We start from the raw sequence: 15,522 nt of genomic DNA on the forward strand, positions 1-15,522 counted from the left end.
ATACAGTGACAATGTAATCAACTAAGTCTTAAGGGTGGGAACTCCAAAAACACTAAAAAAGGATTTATTCCAAGTGATTGTGTCCTTTTGTCATTTTGATTAACTACCCTTGCCTTTTGTTGCCACCTTCAAAATTCCCTGAAACACTGCATTGCTGGCGGTAGTAGATGAACTTATCGCCTTTTTCTTCAACCTGGATAAAGAGAATAAATGTGATTTAGAATGAAAGGCAAAGTGTCAATGATTGAGAGGTTATTACTGTTCTCATGCTCTTTATTATTTCTAAATTGTACATTCTCTTAAAGTATATGATTTGTTCATTGCCACCAAGCCAGCCTGTTCACGGACATTTCTAAAAACCTTTTCATTTCTCTCTGTAGGTTGTTGTTTCGTAACGTTTTATACAAGAAAAGCCGCACTTGAGGCTCAGAATGCGCTGCACAACATTAAAACCTTACCTGGGGTGAGTTCGTTTACTTTTGTACCAAATCGTTTTATTGCTTGAAAATGGCCCCTTTTCAGCTGAAGGTTCTAGTTATGGTCTCTTATTGCCAAGAAAAAAAAAAAAAGCTTTGGTCTTTGGGCGCTGACTGACCCCCTCAGTTCATGGACAGCAGCCGCACCCTCTAGCTGGACCATAAAGTAGGATGGACATTAACTTTGAAGGAAAGAGCTCCTCACATAACCTATCGCCTGGCTCGAAAATCACAGTGACCCCCTGGGTAGCAGTAAGCTGCCAGAGAGCATTGGGAGGCCTAAGATTTAAAGGGGGTGGGGGGGGGAACCCAACACATACACACAAGGAGAAGCAAATGGAAGAGGGAAAAGGGTTTTACTCACCAGGAGCCCTTTTTCAAATTTAGTTTCTAGATTCTTTCTTTTGAAAGGACAAAATACCCTGCGTAGCCATAATATTAAGCCTCCTAATGGTTTCTAAACAGTCGCCGGTGGTTAAAAAAGTCAATGTTTTAATACCCATTTTGTGACTTCGTATTGATGTAGGGGGAAAAAAAATACAAAGCTTACACTGTTTTTTTCCATTTTCTTCCCAGCAATATTTGACTATGAGTACAATTCACTAGAAATGCCCTGATGACATATACTTAGCTACTTCATCAGAATACATTATTTCTAAAAGGAATTTTGTGGCAATTTTTATAAATTATGTAATGATCTTAGATTGCATTGTTCTATTTTAATATCTTCACTATTACTTGGAAATCAGCAATGAGTTAACTTAATATCCCAAATGGTTATCTGTTGGTGATAAAGAAGTAACCGTGGTAAAGCAGAGAAAAGATGATGATTTTATTGGAGCCTAGTATAATAAAAATAAATGAATGAGAAATCAAAAGTAATAAAATATGCTTACAATTCAAGTTATAGATTTCTGTGTCTGTGCCATATATAATTCACATACCTTACACCTAAATCAGTCCCCTGAGAGCTAGAAAAGTCTTGAACCTGCACAAGTAAACTTGTACCTATCTCATTTGGGAATGTAGTGATGTTTTTTCTGGAGGAAATTATCATGCAAAATACTTCTTTCCAAAGAGAGTTAAGCACTCAGTCCCAAATCCCTCTAAAATAGGGTTTCTTTAGCTTTTTTTGACAGTCTGGTGAAATCTATGGATCTCTTCACAGAATAATATTTTTAAATGCATAAAATATGTGGGATTACAAAGGAAAGTAGGTATATTGAAATATGGTTGTCAATTCATAGATGCCAGATTAAGAACCTGTTACTTTAAAATCTAAAGTCATTGAATTATAGTCTTTCTCCTGAACTATGACATTTCACTGTCTCTTCAGTAAGATGGAAAAAGTAGGGGAAGACAAATTAGAGAGCATTCATGATATGCCAACTATATAGCTTTGTTTGGAAATTGTTACTTCCATTCAATTTAACTCCATCCTACAGTTTCTATTCCAATGGGACAATTTTTATTAAATTTAAGAACTGAAGATGGAAGATTAAAGGCAACCCAGCTGAACTTTTTCAACATTTCCCTCCATACAACTTTAAAATAATGTCTCAGGTCAAGTTTTGAAGCAGCAGAGCCAAGAAAAGTGAGATATTTTTTCTGGTCTAAGAAGACTTAGGAGGTTGGCAGGATAAGTTTGTAACACCTGTCCAGATCCCACACAATTAGTGGCAGCAACAGCAGCAGCTTTGAGAGATATCAACCCAGAGACAGTAAGGTGGTCAGGCAACTGTTCAAAAAGAGGTTGCAGGGAAACCTCTGCTGGCACTGCTTGGCAACCTTATTGTACATACGCAGATCCAGGTCGTATATCTTTGGTAAAGAGGAGTGCTGGGGGTGAGTCAAAAGTGAGCAGGTGCCCTGTTCATAGTTCCAAGGCAAAGAAAGTGCTAGTGCTTGTGGTTGCAGGATACCAAAGGCCCTTCCTGGGTAAAGACCAGAGTACAGACCAACAGAGAAGTGATCATACCTCTCCCTGGGTCACACCACCTTGGAATCACTGAAAATTTGCAGACCCCCAGTACTCTCTAAAAACAGCAGCATAAAATAGCCTAAAGTTTGGGACAGTGCCTCCCTACCACATGGTGAGCATAGCCCAACTTTAACATAAAGTTAAAAGTTAAAAAATAGGTCGGGAAATGAGCAAACAACAACAAAAGAATTTGACCGTAAAAAGCTACTATGATGGCAGGGAAGACCAAGATACAAACTTAGAATAAGACAACAATTATAAAAATAGTTACAAGCAAAGCTTGAAAGAAAACTGCTAATTGGATCCAAGCAATATCCCAGAAGGCAAAGCAGTTAGGATTACAATAAAAAATAACCTACCCAAAAAAATTGAGTATAATCCTTCAGGGGAAAAACCAGATATTTAATTAAATAGAGGGCTTTCAAGCATTCCTGATGAAAAAACAAGAGATGAACAAAAAAAATTTCACATTTAAACACAAGTCTCAAGAGAAGCATAAAAAAGTAAACCTGAAAAAGTAATCATAAGGGACTCAAGGTACTTAAACTATTTGCATTCCTATATGGAAAGATGATACATGTAATTCCTAAGAATTTTATCATTGTTAGGGCAATTAAAAGGACTTTAGATAGGCAGAGGGCATGAGTATATGTCAGTTATGTTGGGATGATCAAAAAACAATGAAGGGTTGAGAAAGAAGGATGCACTGGGAGAAAGGGGGAAGGGAGAGGTAGAAATTTTTCTCACATAAGAGGCATGCAAGGAAGAGCTTTTAAAATAGAGAGGAAAAAGAGGAAGCGCTGAGCAATACTTGAACCTCACTCTCATTAGATTTGGTTCAACACTTATATGTACAAAAATATATGTACACACTCTGTTGTATATAGAAATATAACTTACCCAATAGGGAAATAGGGGAAGAGAATTAGAGAAAGTAAGAGGAGAGTGACAAAAAGGAGGGCAGATTAAAGGAGGCAGTGGTTAGAATCAAAATAGACTTTTTTGAAGGGATAGAATAAAGAGAGAAGAAAAAGAAAGAGAGGAAGGAAGGAAAAGGAAGAAAGAAGCAGAAGAAAATAGGATGGAGGGAAATACAGGGTTAGCAGTCATAACTGTGAATGGGAATGGGATAACCATAAAATGAAGGCAACTAGCAGAATGGGTTAGGAACCAGAATCCAGCTATCTGTTGTTTACAAGAGACACACGATGCAAAAAGACACATGTAGAATTAAAACAAAGGACTGGAGCAAAATCTAAGATATTTCAGCTAAACTAAAAAAAGGCAAGAATAGCAATCAATCTCAGACAAAGCAAAAGCAAAAATAGACCTAAATAAAAAGGATAGGGATGGCTAGGTGGTGCAGTGAGTGAAGCGCCGGCCCTGGAGTCGGGAGGACCCGAGTTCGGTTCCAGCCTGAGACACTTAACACCCACACAAAAATACTAGCCATGTAACCTTGGGCAAGTTACTTAACCCCAATTGCCCTCCAAAAGGCAAAAAAAAAAGGATAATCAGGGAAACTACATTTTGCTAAAGGTACCTTATACAAAGTAATATCAAAACATTTTACAGCAAGTTTCTCTGATAAAAGTCTCAATTCTCAAATATATACTGAGTATAGAACTGAGTCAAATTTATAAAAATAAGAGCTGTTCACTCCCCAACCAATAAATAGTCAAAGGATATAAAGAAGTTTTCAGAAGAAAAATCAAATCTATTTATAATCATGAAAAAAAGCCCTAAATCACTATTGATTAGAGAAAGGAAAATTAAAACAACTCTGAAATACCACCTTATATCTATCAGAAATGACAAATACTAGAGGGGATAAGGGAAAATAGGTACACTAATAAACTATTGGTAGAGTTGTGAACTGGTCCAACCATTCTGGATCCATTCGGAACTAGGCCCAAAGGGCTAGAAAACTATGACCCTTTGACCCAGCAATATCACTACTAGGTCTGTATCTCAAAGAGATCAAAGAAAAAGGAAGAGGGCCTATGTGTATAAAAATATTTATAGCAACTCTTTTTGTGATGGCAAGGAATTAAATTGAAGGGATGGTCATCAATTGGGGAATGACTGTATAAGCTGTGACATATGATTACAATGGAGTACTGTTGTGCTGTGGGAAATGGTGAGGGGGCTAGTTTCAGAAAAACATGGCAAGACCTATGTGAACTGATGCAAGGTGAACTGAAAAGAACCAGGAGATCTTTGTGCATATTTATTTGTGCATATGTTATAATGATGATCAACTGTGAAAGAGTTGGCTACTCTGATTAATATAGTGACCCAAGATAATTGCAAAGGAATTATGATGGAAAAAAAATGCTATCTACCTACAGAGAGAGAACTAATGAATCTGAGTAAAAACTGAGGTGTAATTTGCCCACTTTCCTTATTTTTCTTGCTTTTTTGCAATATGGCCTATATAGAAATATGCTTTTGCATGCTCTCACATGTACAATTGATATCATATTGCTTGGCTTCTTAATAGGTGGGAAGGAGTAGAAGGGAGAGAATTTCAACTCAAAATTTAAAAAGAAAATTTTTTAAATAAGTAAATAATACTTTTTGAAAAATAGTTTAAATGTTTTCATGTGTGATTGCTTTGGTAAAGGGGACAACCATTAAACCAAGCATATTTGGTGATAAAGGATAGCAGTTCTGCATCAAAATATGCAGTATTATTTTAGCTTTATCCTCTATTCTATCTATCCATAGTTTTACTAGACATAAAAACAAATGTTTCCTATGTGAATTTTTACAACCAGCTTAAAGAGGAATCGGTGTTAGTCACAATTAGTGGATGGAGTACCTAATGCAAATCGTTAAATGGCTTAGCCAGTGATAAAAAAATTCAATAGTTTGTCTTTCCCAGGCCCCCAGTCAGACTTAAAGATTATTTCTTATTGCTGTTTCTGAAAGGAAAATTCTTAGTCTTAGCATGTGTAATCACTTTTAGGGTTATAGGGTCTGTGTGTGTTCATATGTGTTTGGGACTGTATTATTAGCATTTAGTGAATGGATCAGTGCAAATCTAGACCATATTTTACCTTTATTAAAAACTGGTTAATTTAAATTCATCACCTCTGCTAAAGAAAGAATGAAAATTCCCATCTTTTTCATTGTGTCAATTTCGATTCTACTCATTTTATTTTTATTGCTAGCCCTTATAACACCTTCATTTCCCAAAATATCCCTTCCCCTCCCCTTCCCAAAGAGCCATCCCTTGAAACAAAGGGAAAAAAAAGGAAAGTATTTTAGCAAAACTAACCAACAAATCAACAGGAATCTTCACAGTGTATTCAATATTGTTCACCCATAGACCCCCAGCTCTGCTGATATGAGAAGGATAATTTTCTCCTGTCTCACCACCAAGCTTCAACAGTTTTTTTTTAAACACCTAATATGTACTGAGCATTGTGGGAAGAGTGGTTGATGAAATACAGTCTCTACTGTCATGTAACAGGTTGGGAATGACAAATAGATCTTTATAGGTGAAGGACAGAATATGACATCTAACAGTAGATCCATTGTATGCAATGAAAAACAGTAAGGTGACCCATGAGCGTTTTAAAAAGCTTTACAGACCTACATCAAACAAATTATATCTTTTTTCTAAACCTAGCTGGATATCTGCCTTTCGTTCTCCCTTTAAATCCCTGTGCACGACTGAGTTACAGAGTGGCGACTGTTTATTAAGAAATCCCTTTGTAACTAGGAGAATCTGCATATCCTTGTTTTGAGAGAGAAAGAGAACTGGGTTATTATTATTATTATTTTTTTTTTACATTTCAGTTTCATCTGCCCAATTATTCGAGGCAGGTTAAATGAAAAATCTGAAAAGCCATGTTGCATTTGTAAGCTTTGAGCTTCCTCAGCCCACTCAGTATGTGCTACATTTGCGGTTCTAAAGTAGAGAGTGTTCTACATCCTGCTTTTATGTATAGCTTTATCTGATAAACACCACCCTTAACAGCTACATGAAAAAACCATGAAAGTGGTATCTTTCAGCTGTATCCTTTTGGTGGACATGAAGAAATGGGACCAGACATAAATGATTAATGCATATTCTTGGAAGAAAATATTGCAGGGTGCCTTGCTGTTTGATTACAAGCCTTGGAATTAGTCAACATTTCCATAATTCTAAACCAATATACACCTGTTTTCCCACTGTGATGTGAAGGCACAACTTAATTTAACAGAAACCCTGCTGGGCTAAATCTCTCATTAAATACCAAGCCTGCTCGGTAATTTAAAGTTGTAGCACCACTATTTTAACTGTAGCCTTCCATATTATGAAATTAATAAGAAATTAAGGCTGTATTTTGCTATATCGCTCACTTTCTGACATTTTCTTTGAAAAAGATGATAAGAAATGTGCATCAGCAGCTGACACTTTTATGCTTTTCTGGATATAATCATGTCCCTGTGGATAAAATCCATTTTATTAAAAAGAAAGAAAAACCCTGCTTCTTTTTTAAATGGCTAAAACTCCTTATTTAAAATACAAATAGATTTCTTTGTAAATCATATTTCTTTTTTTGTAGTAGGTCCTTTCTTCATAAGCAACTTTCATTATGTTACCAAACTTGATGTAGGTATTTATTTTCTCTTTATGTACTATCTTTTCATGAAGAGAACAAAGGACTGGGTCACTGGAAATAAACCGAAGCCTATGGGACTGTCTGCTGAGTAGATGAGTGCATCTGCTATTAGATTTTTTATTTAGGGTGTCCACACTCTGTTTCTGACTTTTTGACATCTTTACCTTTGGGTGTAACTTGGAAAGGGTCAGGGCATTATTGATCAAGCATTAAGGGGCAGGACAAAGCAATTATGGGTACTTTCCTTGAACCTTTCTTCACCTAGCTTCCCAAGAAAGACAAGGAATCAGTTATCCCACAGAAATTCTCAACTCAAGACCTGATTAAGAAGAGGGAAGGGGAAGAAACGCGATGGTTAATAGAGGAAAATGAGCATAAGAGCCTTATTCTTGGTTTCACCTAGAAAAGAAAAAATCACAAAATGTTAGTGCTAGTAGAAGAGTCCTTAGAAATTATCTGCTGTAGGGGTTCTTAATCTGTTCTATGTCGCGGCCCTTTCTGGCAGTCTGCTGAAACCTATGGACCAGCTCTTTCTCAGAGTGTTATTAATGCATAAAACAAACTACATAGGTGTACAAAGGAAACCATTTAATAATGATATCCAACATTTATACAGGACCTCCTATGTGCCAGGCACTTTGTTAAGCAGTTTATAAGTATTATCTCCTCAACCTTGTGAGTCGAGTGCTATGATTTTCTCTATTTTACTGATGAGAAAACCGAAGCAAACATATGTTAATTGACTTGCCCAGGGTCACAGTGCTAGATTTGAACTCAGATCTTCTTAACTCTAGGCCCTGTCTACAACTCTATCCACTATGCCACATACCTGACCCTGAATAATGAATATAATATATCCAATTTGCCAAAATAGTTTTCAAAGAAATTTTTAAAGCAAGTTCATGGATCTTAGGTTAAGATCTTATCTCATCAAGCCCCTTGATTTTTTACAGATATTATTAAAGGAGCTGGCATTTACTTTGACATTTACATTGCATTTACATTTAGTTTTAAGGTTTACTAATCACCTTATGTAATCTCATTTGACCCTTATAACAGCCTTATTGTTGTGTAAGTACTATGGGTATTACTCTCCCCACTTTATAATGAGGAAATTGAGGCCAAAAAGCAGTGGTTTACCCTTGGTCACACAACTATCATCAGAGACATTACTTAAGCCCAGGTCTTCCTAACTCCAAGCCCAACACTCTTACTACTACATGTATACTGCTAAGGAGTTAACTAGGAGCAAATGACTTACCCAAAGTCATACAGGCACTACATAGCCAAGCTGAAACTCAAGCCCACTTCTGATTTTACCTCCACTGTATTGTGCCACCCTCCAACATTCCTGTCCTCATTTTCATATATTCCAAGTCCTTTAGATCCCAAGGACCAAGAATACTAGTGTCATCTCTTGGCTTGCATTAAAAGTGACTGGTCTCTGGGAAGACATGGAGGGAAGAACTCAAGTGAAAGCAGAGAAATAGGGAGTGATGTTAGCAATGCCATTTCTCTAGGAGAAAACACTGGTCAAGCCTAGGTGCTGGGAATAAGATCAGGAGAATTGGGAAGGATTTGTTTGACAATGACACCTTAATGAAAGGACCCAGAATGAAGTAAAACAAAGTGCCAGCAAAAGCAATCAAGCAAATGTTAGGTGTAGTGCCCAGTTAAAAATAATAAATGTGATACTTAATTACCATTATTCATTAAATATTAATATTAGATTTATGTGCTTTGGTGTTTTGTCTCTTCTAAAAGAGTACTTTTATTTGCCTGATGATTCCTGGTGCGTCATGCTTTTTGAATCTGAGTATTCTTTTTTTTTTAAAGCAATTGGGGTTAAGTAACTTGCTCAAGGTTACATGGCCAGGTGTTTCTGGGTGGATGCTAAGTGTCTGAGCCCAGATTGGATCCCCCAGGTCATCCCGACACTGGGGTGGGTGCTCTTACTCGCTGTGCTACCTGGCCGCCCCAAATCTGAGTATTCTTGACACATCATAATGGTGTCTACTCAGGACTATTGGACAACCAGTAAATTCTGTCTAACACATTATCTGATCAACAGCACCCTTAACAGCTTCATGAAAAATGGGGCAGTGGCTACAAGAAGGTATACTGTACAAATTGACTAATACTGTTTAATTTATCTTTCTAGTACTTAGTAAAATGCCTAGCTCTTAGTAGGGACTTAATAAATGGTTGCTGAATTGAGTTGTATTTTTTTCTCTATATTTCTTGTCCCATTAGAGACTCACACAAAATTTACCTGTCCCTAGCATTCATTGATAGCGTAACAGATTACACAAGCTTTGGAATGGATCTGCTGTTTGGGGCTTCAGTAGGCACAGCCCAAGTGGTAATGTTAATTTAGTAGAAATGCTGTGTGCCATTATTTTTGTCCAGGGAGAAGGCCTTATAAAAAAAAAACCAACAACAACTTGCAAGATTCATCTTGTTTTGGCTGAGTTAATTTAGCTTAATTAAAAAATAAAATTGAAAAGACCTTAATTGAGCCACAGAGAAACTCCCAATATCTTTTCAATAATCAAATGTTCAGGGCTAAATGTCCTTGTGCAGATGACAGAATTAGGCCTTGTCTCTCTTTATCTAAGGTCTTAATACATATTGTCTCTAGCAATAAGGTCTTTTGATTGAAAATCTACAGCAGTATCATTAGAGCAGTCACTGTATAAATTAATTTAATTAAAGATGTAATAACAGAGAGAAATACAGTTTTGAGAAAGCTCTTAAAATTTTAACAGCAAGGAGGAGTCTGCAGAATTTGCATGTCTTGTAAAATATTAATTGCAAATTTCTTCCAGACATTTTCTCTGAGCCGTTCTTATCCTTCTTTTTTAGAGTCACTGCCAGTTTTATTAAATGCAGTTTATATTGAAAAGTCATTGCCCTGAAGCGAACATTTGTTTAGAATGTCTTATTTTAGTAGTGGTGTACAGAAAGGTATTTTATAATCGTAAGGGTGTACTGATTTTAGATTTCAGAAAATTTAAAGGTCATAAAGACCAAGGACAGAGACAATGAAATATAATAAAAATGAGGCACTTTCAGGCTGGATTGAATCTGTCTATATCAAGGGAGGTATCCGAGGGTTTGAATAGCTTATCTGCATATAAAATCTGTCTAGACTTGAGCCAAGACATTGAACTTGCTCTCAGGACTTAAAATGCTTGGGTACCTTTTACCCAGGGGCAACTAAGTGGAGCAGTGAATAGAGTGATTGGCCTACAGTCAGGAAGACCTGAGTTCAGATTTGACCTCAGACACTATTAGTTGTATAACCCTAGGCAAGTCACTTAACTTCTGTTTGCTTTAATTCACTGGAGAAGGAACTAGCAAACCACTCCAATATCTTTCCCAAGAAAACCTCACAGACAATATTGGTGCGCTGTGGTCCACAGGGTCACAAAGAGTTAGACATAACTGAACTGCTAAACAACTCTCAAACTCCATTGCTGGAATACCCATCATTGAAAGATCTGAGTAGAATTATACCATTGTGTGTATATATATGTATATATATATATATATATATATGTATATATATACATATATATACATATATGTATATAGTATATTTATAAGCAGAATTCTTAAAGGGATGGTTTTGTGGAAGAGAGATTAGCTTCATTTTGCTTAAACCATAGGGCAGATAAGAGGAGTAATTCTTTTTTTTTTTTTTTCCAGAGGGGGGAAGGTAGGGCAATTAGGGTTAAGTAACTTGCCCAAGGTCACATGGCTAGTTTTTTTGTGTTAAGTGTCTGAGTTCGGATTTGAACTCCGGTCCTCCTGATTCCAGGGCTGGTACTCTATTCACTGTGCCACCTAGCTGCCCCAAGAGGAATAATTCTAAATGACTAATTGGTGATAGTTTCATAACATCTAACTCTTCATAAAGAAAAACTTTCCAACAATTATAGATGTACCGAAACACCACCACCAACAACAAGAAAAGTCCCCTCAGGAAGCACAGAGAACTCTGTTGTTGAAGGACCATTTATGGAAGATGCTGTAGAAGGTTGTATCAATCCAGATAAAAGGGACTTCCCTAGCAAATGAGACATTGTGACATCTTCCAGGATGATGGGGAATTGCCTTATATAAGTAGGCATATTTTTATAAGCTTGTGCACCTATGTCTATGTACATGTGAAATTCAGATTTATAATCAAGCACCTTTTCCACTTGGGCTATCAACCTAAGCAACTATACCTTCTCACCATTAGACCTCTCATTCCATTCCTCAAAGTATTCGCTATAGTTTTGCTTCCTTTTATTAAGGGGCAGTATAATGCCTGTTTGGCTTATAATTTCTGTGCTAACATAGTGCCATATATTTGATAATGATCATTCCTGTCATCCACCATATTTAATTAGAATATGGTGAGGTTCAGTTAGCTAATATATGCACAAGACTTTGAAGAAATGTGTGAAGAAATATAACAAGGCATCTTTCATATTTTTGATAATTTATATAGACCTTTCCTCAAGATATGATCCAATATGGAGAATTTTTCTTTTGTAAAATTTATCAACATGATTACAAAGTTTAATATTCATTTTTTAGATTTAAAGAATTTGTCCTAAATAGACTACGAATTTAGTCCTCCACACTAAGCCTTTTGTGTTCAAATGCTTACACTCAGAAGGGTCAAAGTCTAAAGAAAGGAAAAACCTTTTCTGTTTTCTCTTCCCAAAGTGGTTTATGGCTTGTAGAAGGGGTTAACAGACAAGCATATGTAGTTTTATTTACTTGTAACTCCCCCATAAATGCCAAGATTATATGATTTTGTCTTTGTAAATCCAGCACCTAACATATAGAAAACATTTACTAAGTGTTTGTTGCTGAATTTTTGAAAGCTAGCATTGTGATTGTACTTTCTGTAGAAGAGAAGAGGTCTTTTCACAGCTACTGTGAAGCAACTAGCAAGTATCATTGAGATTGGTCTCAGGAAACCAAAGAGTTTTTGTTTATGTGGGTTATATCAAGGGGTGTGCTGGTAAATGTTTAACAACTAGCCTGCCCCCCCCCAATGTAACACTTTTAAGCTTAGTCTATATTGGTAATATTTAATTGATCACTTTGTCAAGTCTAGACAATCAACAAGACATTACATCAATTTCTGCCTCATAGCCCTTCCTCATTTGCAAGGTTTAAGTTGCTCACGCTGAAAATTTAACAATCAGTTCCCATTGGAGCAGGCTCTAGCACTCACATGCATGTGCACGTTCTATCTATTGAAATTTACTGTATTAGAAATTAAAATATCTTAGTATTATTATTAAAATTGTTGTGACCTCACAGTCTTGCTGAAAGGGTCTTGGAGAGCCTCCCAGGGATCCCTAAAACACATTTTGAGAGTTTCTGATATAGAATAAAAGTAAAGTTCTGGCAAAAGGTTCCAAATGGGGCTAACCCAGTTGAAGTAGACCTAATTCAATTGTTTTGACCTGTATTTTCAGATAAAAGGAGGTTGGAAAGATAGATCAAGTGACTAGAAGAACTAACAGCCATGGGGTTTTGAAATCAAAGAAAAGGAGAGGGTATATTGTAGTCACGAGTCTAGGACTGTTAGAGGCCTGATTTTTTTGTTGTTTTTATTTTGTTATTTTTACTTTGTAAGGGATGTTTCCTTCTCCTATTCCCCCTACCCCTTCAGTGTGGATATAGAAAACATTGGGAATATACAGTCGAGTAATGGAAATTTCACTTTACAAACAATATTTCAAAAATAAATTTATTCCATTCATTAAAAGATATTTTATATTTATATTATATATTTATATATTATATATTTTATTTTTGAAATATTTTAATATATTTATAATATATTATATTAAATATATATTTATATTTTTAAAAGATATTTTATATCATAAAATGAATTTATATAACTTATATGGAATATGATGAAAAGGGAAAAAATGTCAGGATGACACAATTAAAATAACTGCATTGGGTTTCAGAAGTAACCATTCCACTGATAAGCTCCCAATAAAATTGATAGAACTTCAAAAAAAAGTTTGGTGAAAAGCTACCAACCCCATTAAAGTTCAGAAATGAACTGATGTAAGGGGAAAGGTTATGGTTTTGAAATGAAATTGATAAAAAAAAGTTGAAGTAAAGCTGACTGTGTGGGTAGTTGTCCAAGTAATGGGACTTCATCGAAGATTCATCACCTGAATAATTTACTGGGATCTAGGAAAGAGAATGAGTCATTGACGCGTGCACTGGTCATTGCTCTAGAGACTGTAGCAAATAGAAATAGGTTTAACACTGACTTTAATAGTACTCCCCTCCTTAAGCTTTAGATTTCTTAAAAGAGAGACTAGAAATATTAAAAAAAAAATGTGATCCCCAGCATTCCATAGGGTTCTAAATGAAAATTTTGTGAAAGGAGATGCTTTGGATAGTTCCATAGCATAGCCAGGCTTGGGTCAAGAAGTATACCAAAGATAACAAACAAACAAGCTTTTTAGAATCTTCATTTATCCCGCTGCTGGCTTTCCCTTCAGTCTGTTATCTAGTATGTAAAGTGTTTCAATATGCTTTTGCATATTATGACATAAGCTATTGAAATGGTTTTGATAAGAAAACTCTGTTTCAGGAAGGTATCATAACCCTCTTGACTAGAGCCAACCATCTACAAAAGCTAGAAGAAAAGCCTAGCAGCTAGGCTACATTGTAGACAGAGTACTGAGGCTGGAGTCAGGAAGTCCTGGGTTCAAATCCAGCCTCTAATACTTAGTAGCTTTGTGACCCTGAGCAAGTTACTTAACTTTTATCTATATGTCCCCTTCTTTATTGTTGCTAGTCTAGGTAAATGATGAATATGGAACTCCATAGAAACCATAGAAATTCTTAATAAGTGCTTGCTGACTGAGTGACTTAACACTTTAGAGTTTCTGCCTGGGGGTCTCTCACCATCACATCAGACTGAATCACAGAATTTCAGTTTTAAGAGAATTCAGAGACCATCTAGTCCAGTGGTCCTAAGAAAGCCATGGCCTGAGGACCTGAAATCTAGCCTGAATTTTACATTTTAAAAAATAGAATAAAACTTTTATTTAAAAATGAAAAACCATTCTTAGCTCATGAGCTGTACAAAAAGACAGGCTTAGGACAAAGTTTGCTCTGCCCTGCTCTTAGAAACCTACATCTGAAATAAACACCATTTTCAGTCTAATAATAATAATAGCTAGCACTTATATAGAGAGTTTAAGGTTTGCAAATTGTTTTACAAATATCTTTTGTTTTGGTCCTCACAACAACCCTGGAAAGTAGATACTGTCTTATTGTTAATCCTTCATTCTTGAAGAGGAATAATGACATCAGGAGGGTGATGTTTTGACTTGCCCATGAATTGGATTGAAGTGAGATCTGTGCAAAGTTGTTGACCTCACTCTCTCTCTTCCAGAGTCATTGAAGTCCAGTGGCAAGACAAAAGTCAAAAAGACTGATAATGGTCCAAGATGCACTGGGTGACTTTCTAAATTAAGATCTTTCTCTGGTCTCAGTTTATCTGAGGCAAAGCCCATTTATGACTAAGAACTAGATAAGATTTGAAACAAAAGATGATTTACCATTGCAGAAATATCCATGGGGGGTGGGGTGAGGAAGAATCTCAGAGTTTCTGGACAGAACAGAAAACAATTGCTATTTACACTCAATATTTCAGAAGAAACCAAAAGAATGAGCCACTGAAGCTTGGGCAGGGAGCTATTATTGACTATTCGGTGAAAGTCAGAGTAATGTATAGATGAGGAAGCCATGGTAGATGGGTTAAGATATTTCCTTAAGGAGACACATCTAGTAAATGTGTGACACAAAATTTGAACTCAAGTCTTCCTGACTTCAGGAAGTCATCATTCTAGCCAGAACTCACAATTATTACCCAGTAAGCTAAGTAAAAATCAGCTTAAGGCAATGGATTTCTGTAGAGTACCATAATAGTAATGAAATTTGAAGATCCCTTTGTATTGCCAAGCTGAGAGGTACTTAGCACCTAGTTTCAAATTAAGCCTCTGTTAAAGAAACAGAAGGTATGAACCCCTGTTGCTGACATAACAGGAAGGGGTTGAATAGGGAACCCCTGTTGCTGACGTAACAGGAAGGGGCTGAACAGAGAGGAGCAATACTGTATATAAGGAAAAACCCCAGCTGGGAAAGACAGAATTTCCTGGGGTAAGCATTGTGGAGGCAGGGCAGCTGCTGGACTGAAGACTGAACTGAGAATTGAGAAGAACTAAGAAGAGGAATGAGAATTGAGAACTGAGACAGAATTTCTTGGAGCAAGCCATGTGGAGGCTGGATAAAGTTTTTGAGAATGGAGCTTATGTGCGGAAGACTTCCAAGGGCCAGCCAGAGCTGCAGAAGACTGTATCAGCAATGCCATATTCACAATGCCTATAGAGATTACAAATAT

The 15,522-nt window shown here is 36.3% G+C and overlaps 1 protein-coding gene across 40 annotated transcripts in view; it reads left to right on the forward strand.

Moving 5' to 3' along the window:
* Positions 1–15,522, forward strand: part of LOC138175978 (CUGBP Elav-like family member 2) — a 697,415-nt gene that overhangs the window by 550,841 nt on the left and 131,052 nt on the right. For all 40 annotated transcript variants that reach the window (XM_069106622.1, XM_069106621.1, XM_069106593.1 and 37 more), the window contains one exon: positions 381–463. In XM_069106622.1, coding sequence (XP_068962723.1) covers positions 381–463 — 83 coding nt within the window. The remainder of the gene's footprint in view (positions 1–380; positions 464–15,522) is intronic.

The sequence above is a fragment of the Petaurus breviceps genome, unplaced genomic scaffold (genome assembly GCF_028583685.1).
Source record: "Petaurus breviceps papuanus isolate PSGF00001 unplaced genomic scaffold, PetGlider_PUasm1.0 80, whole genome shotgun sequence".
NCBI lineage: Eukaryota > Metazoa > Chordata > Mammalia > Diprotodontia > Petauridae > Petaurus > Petaurus breviceps.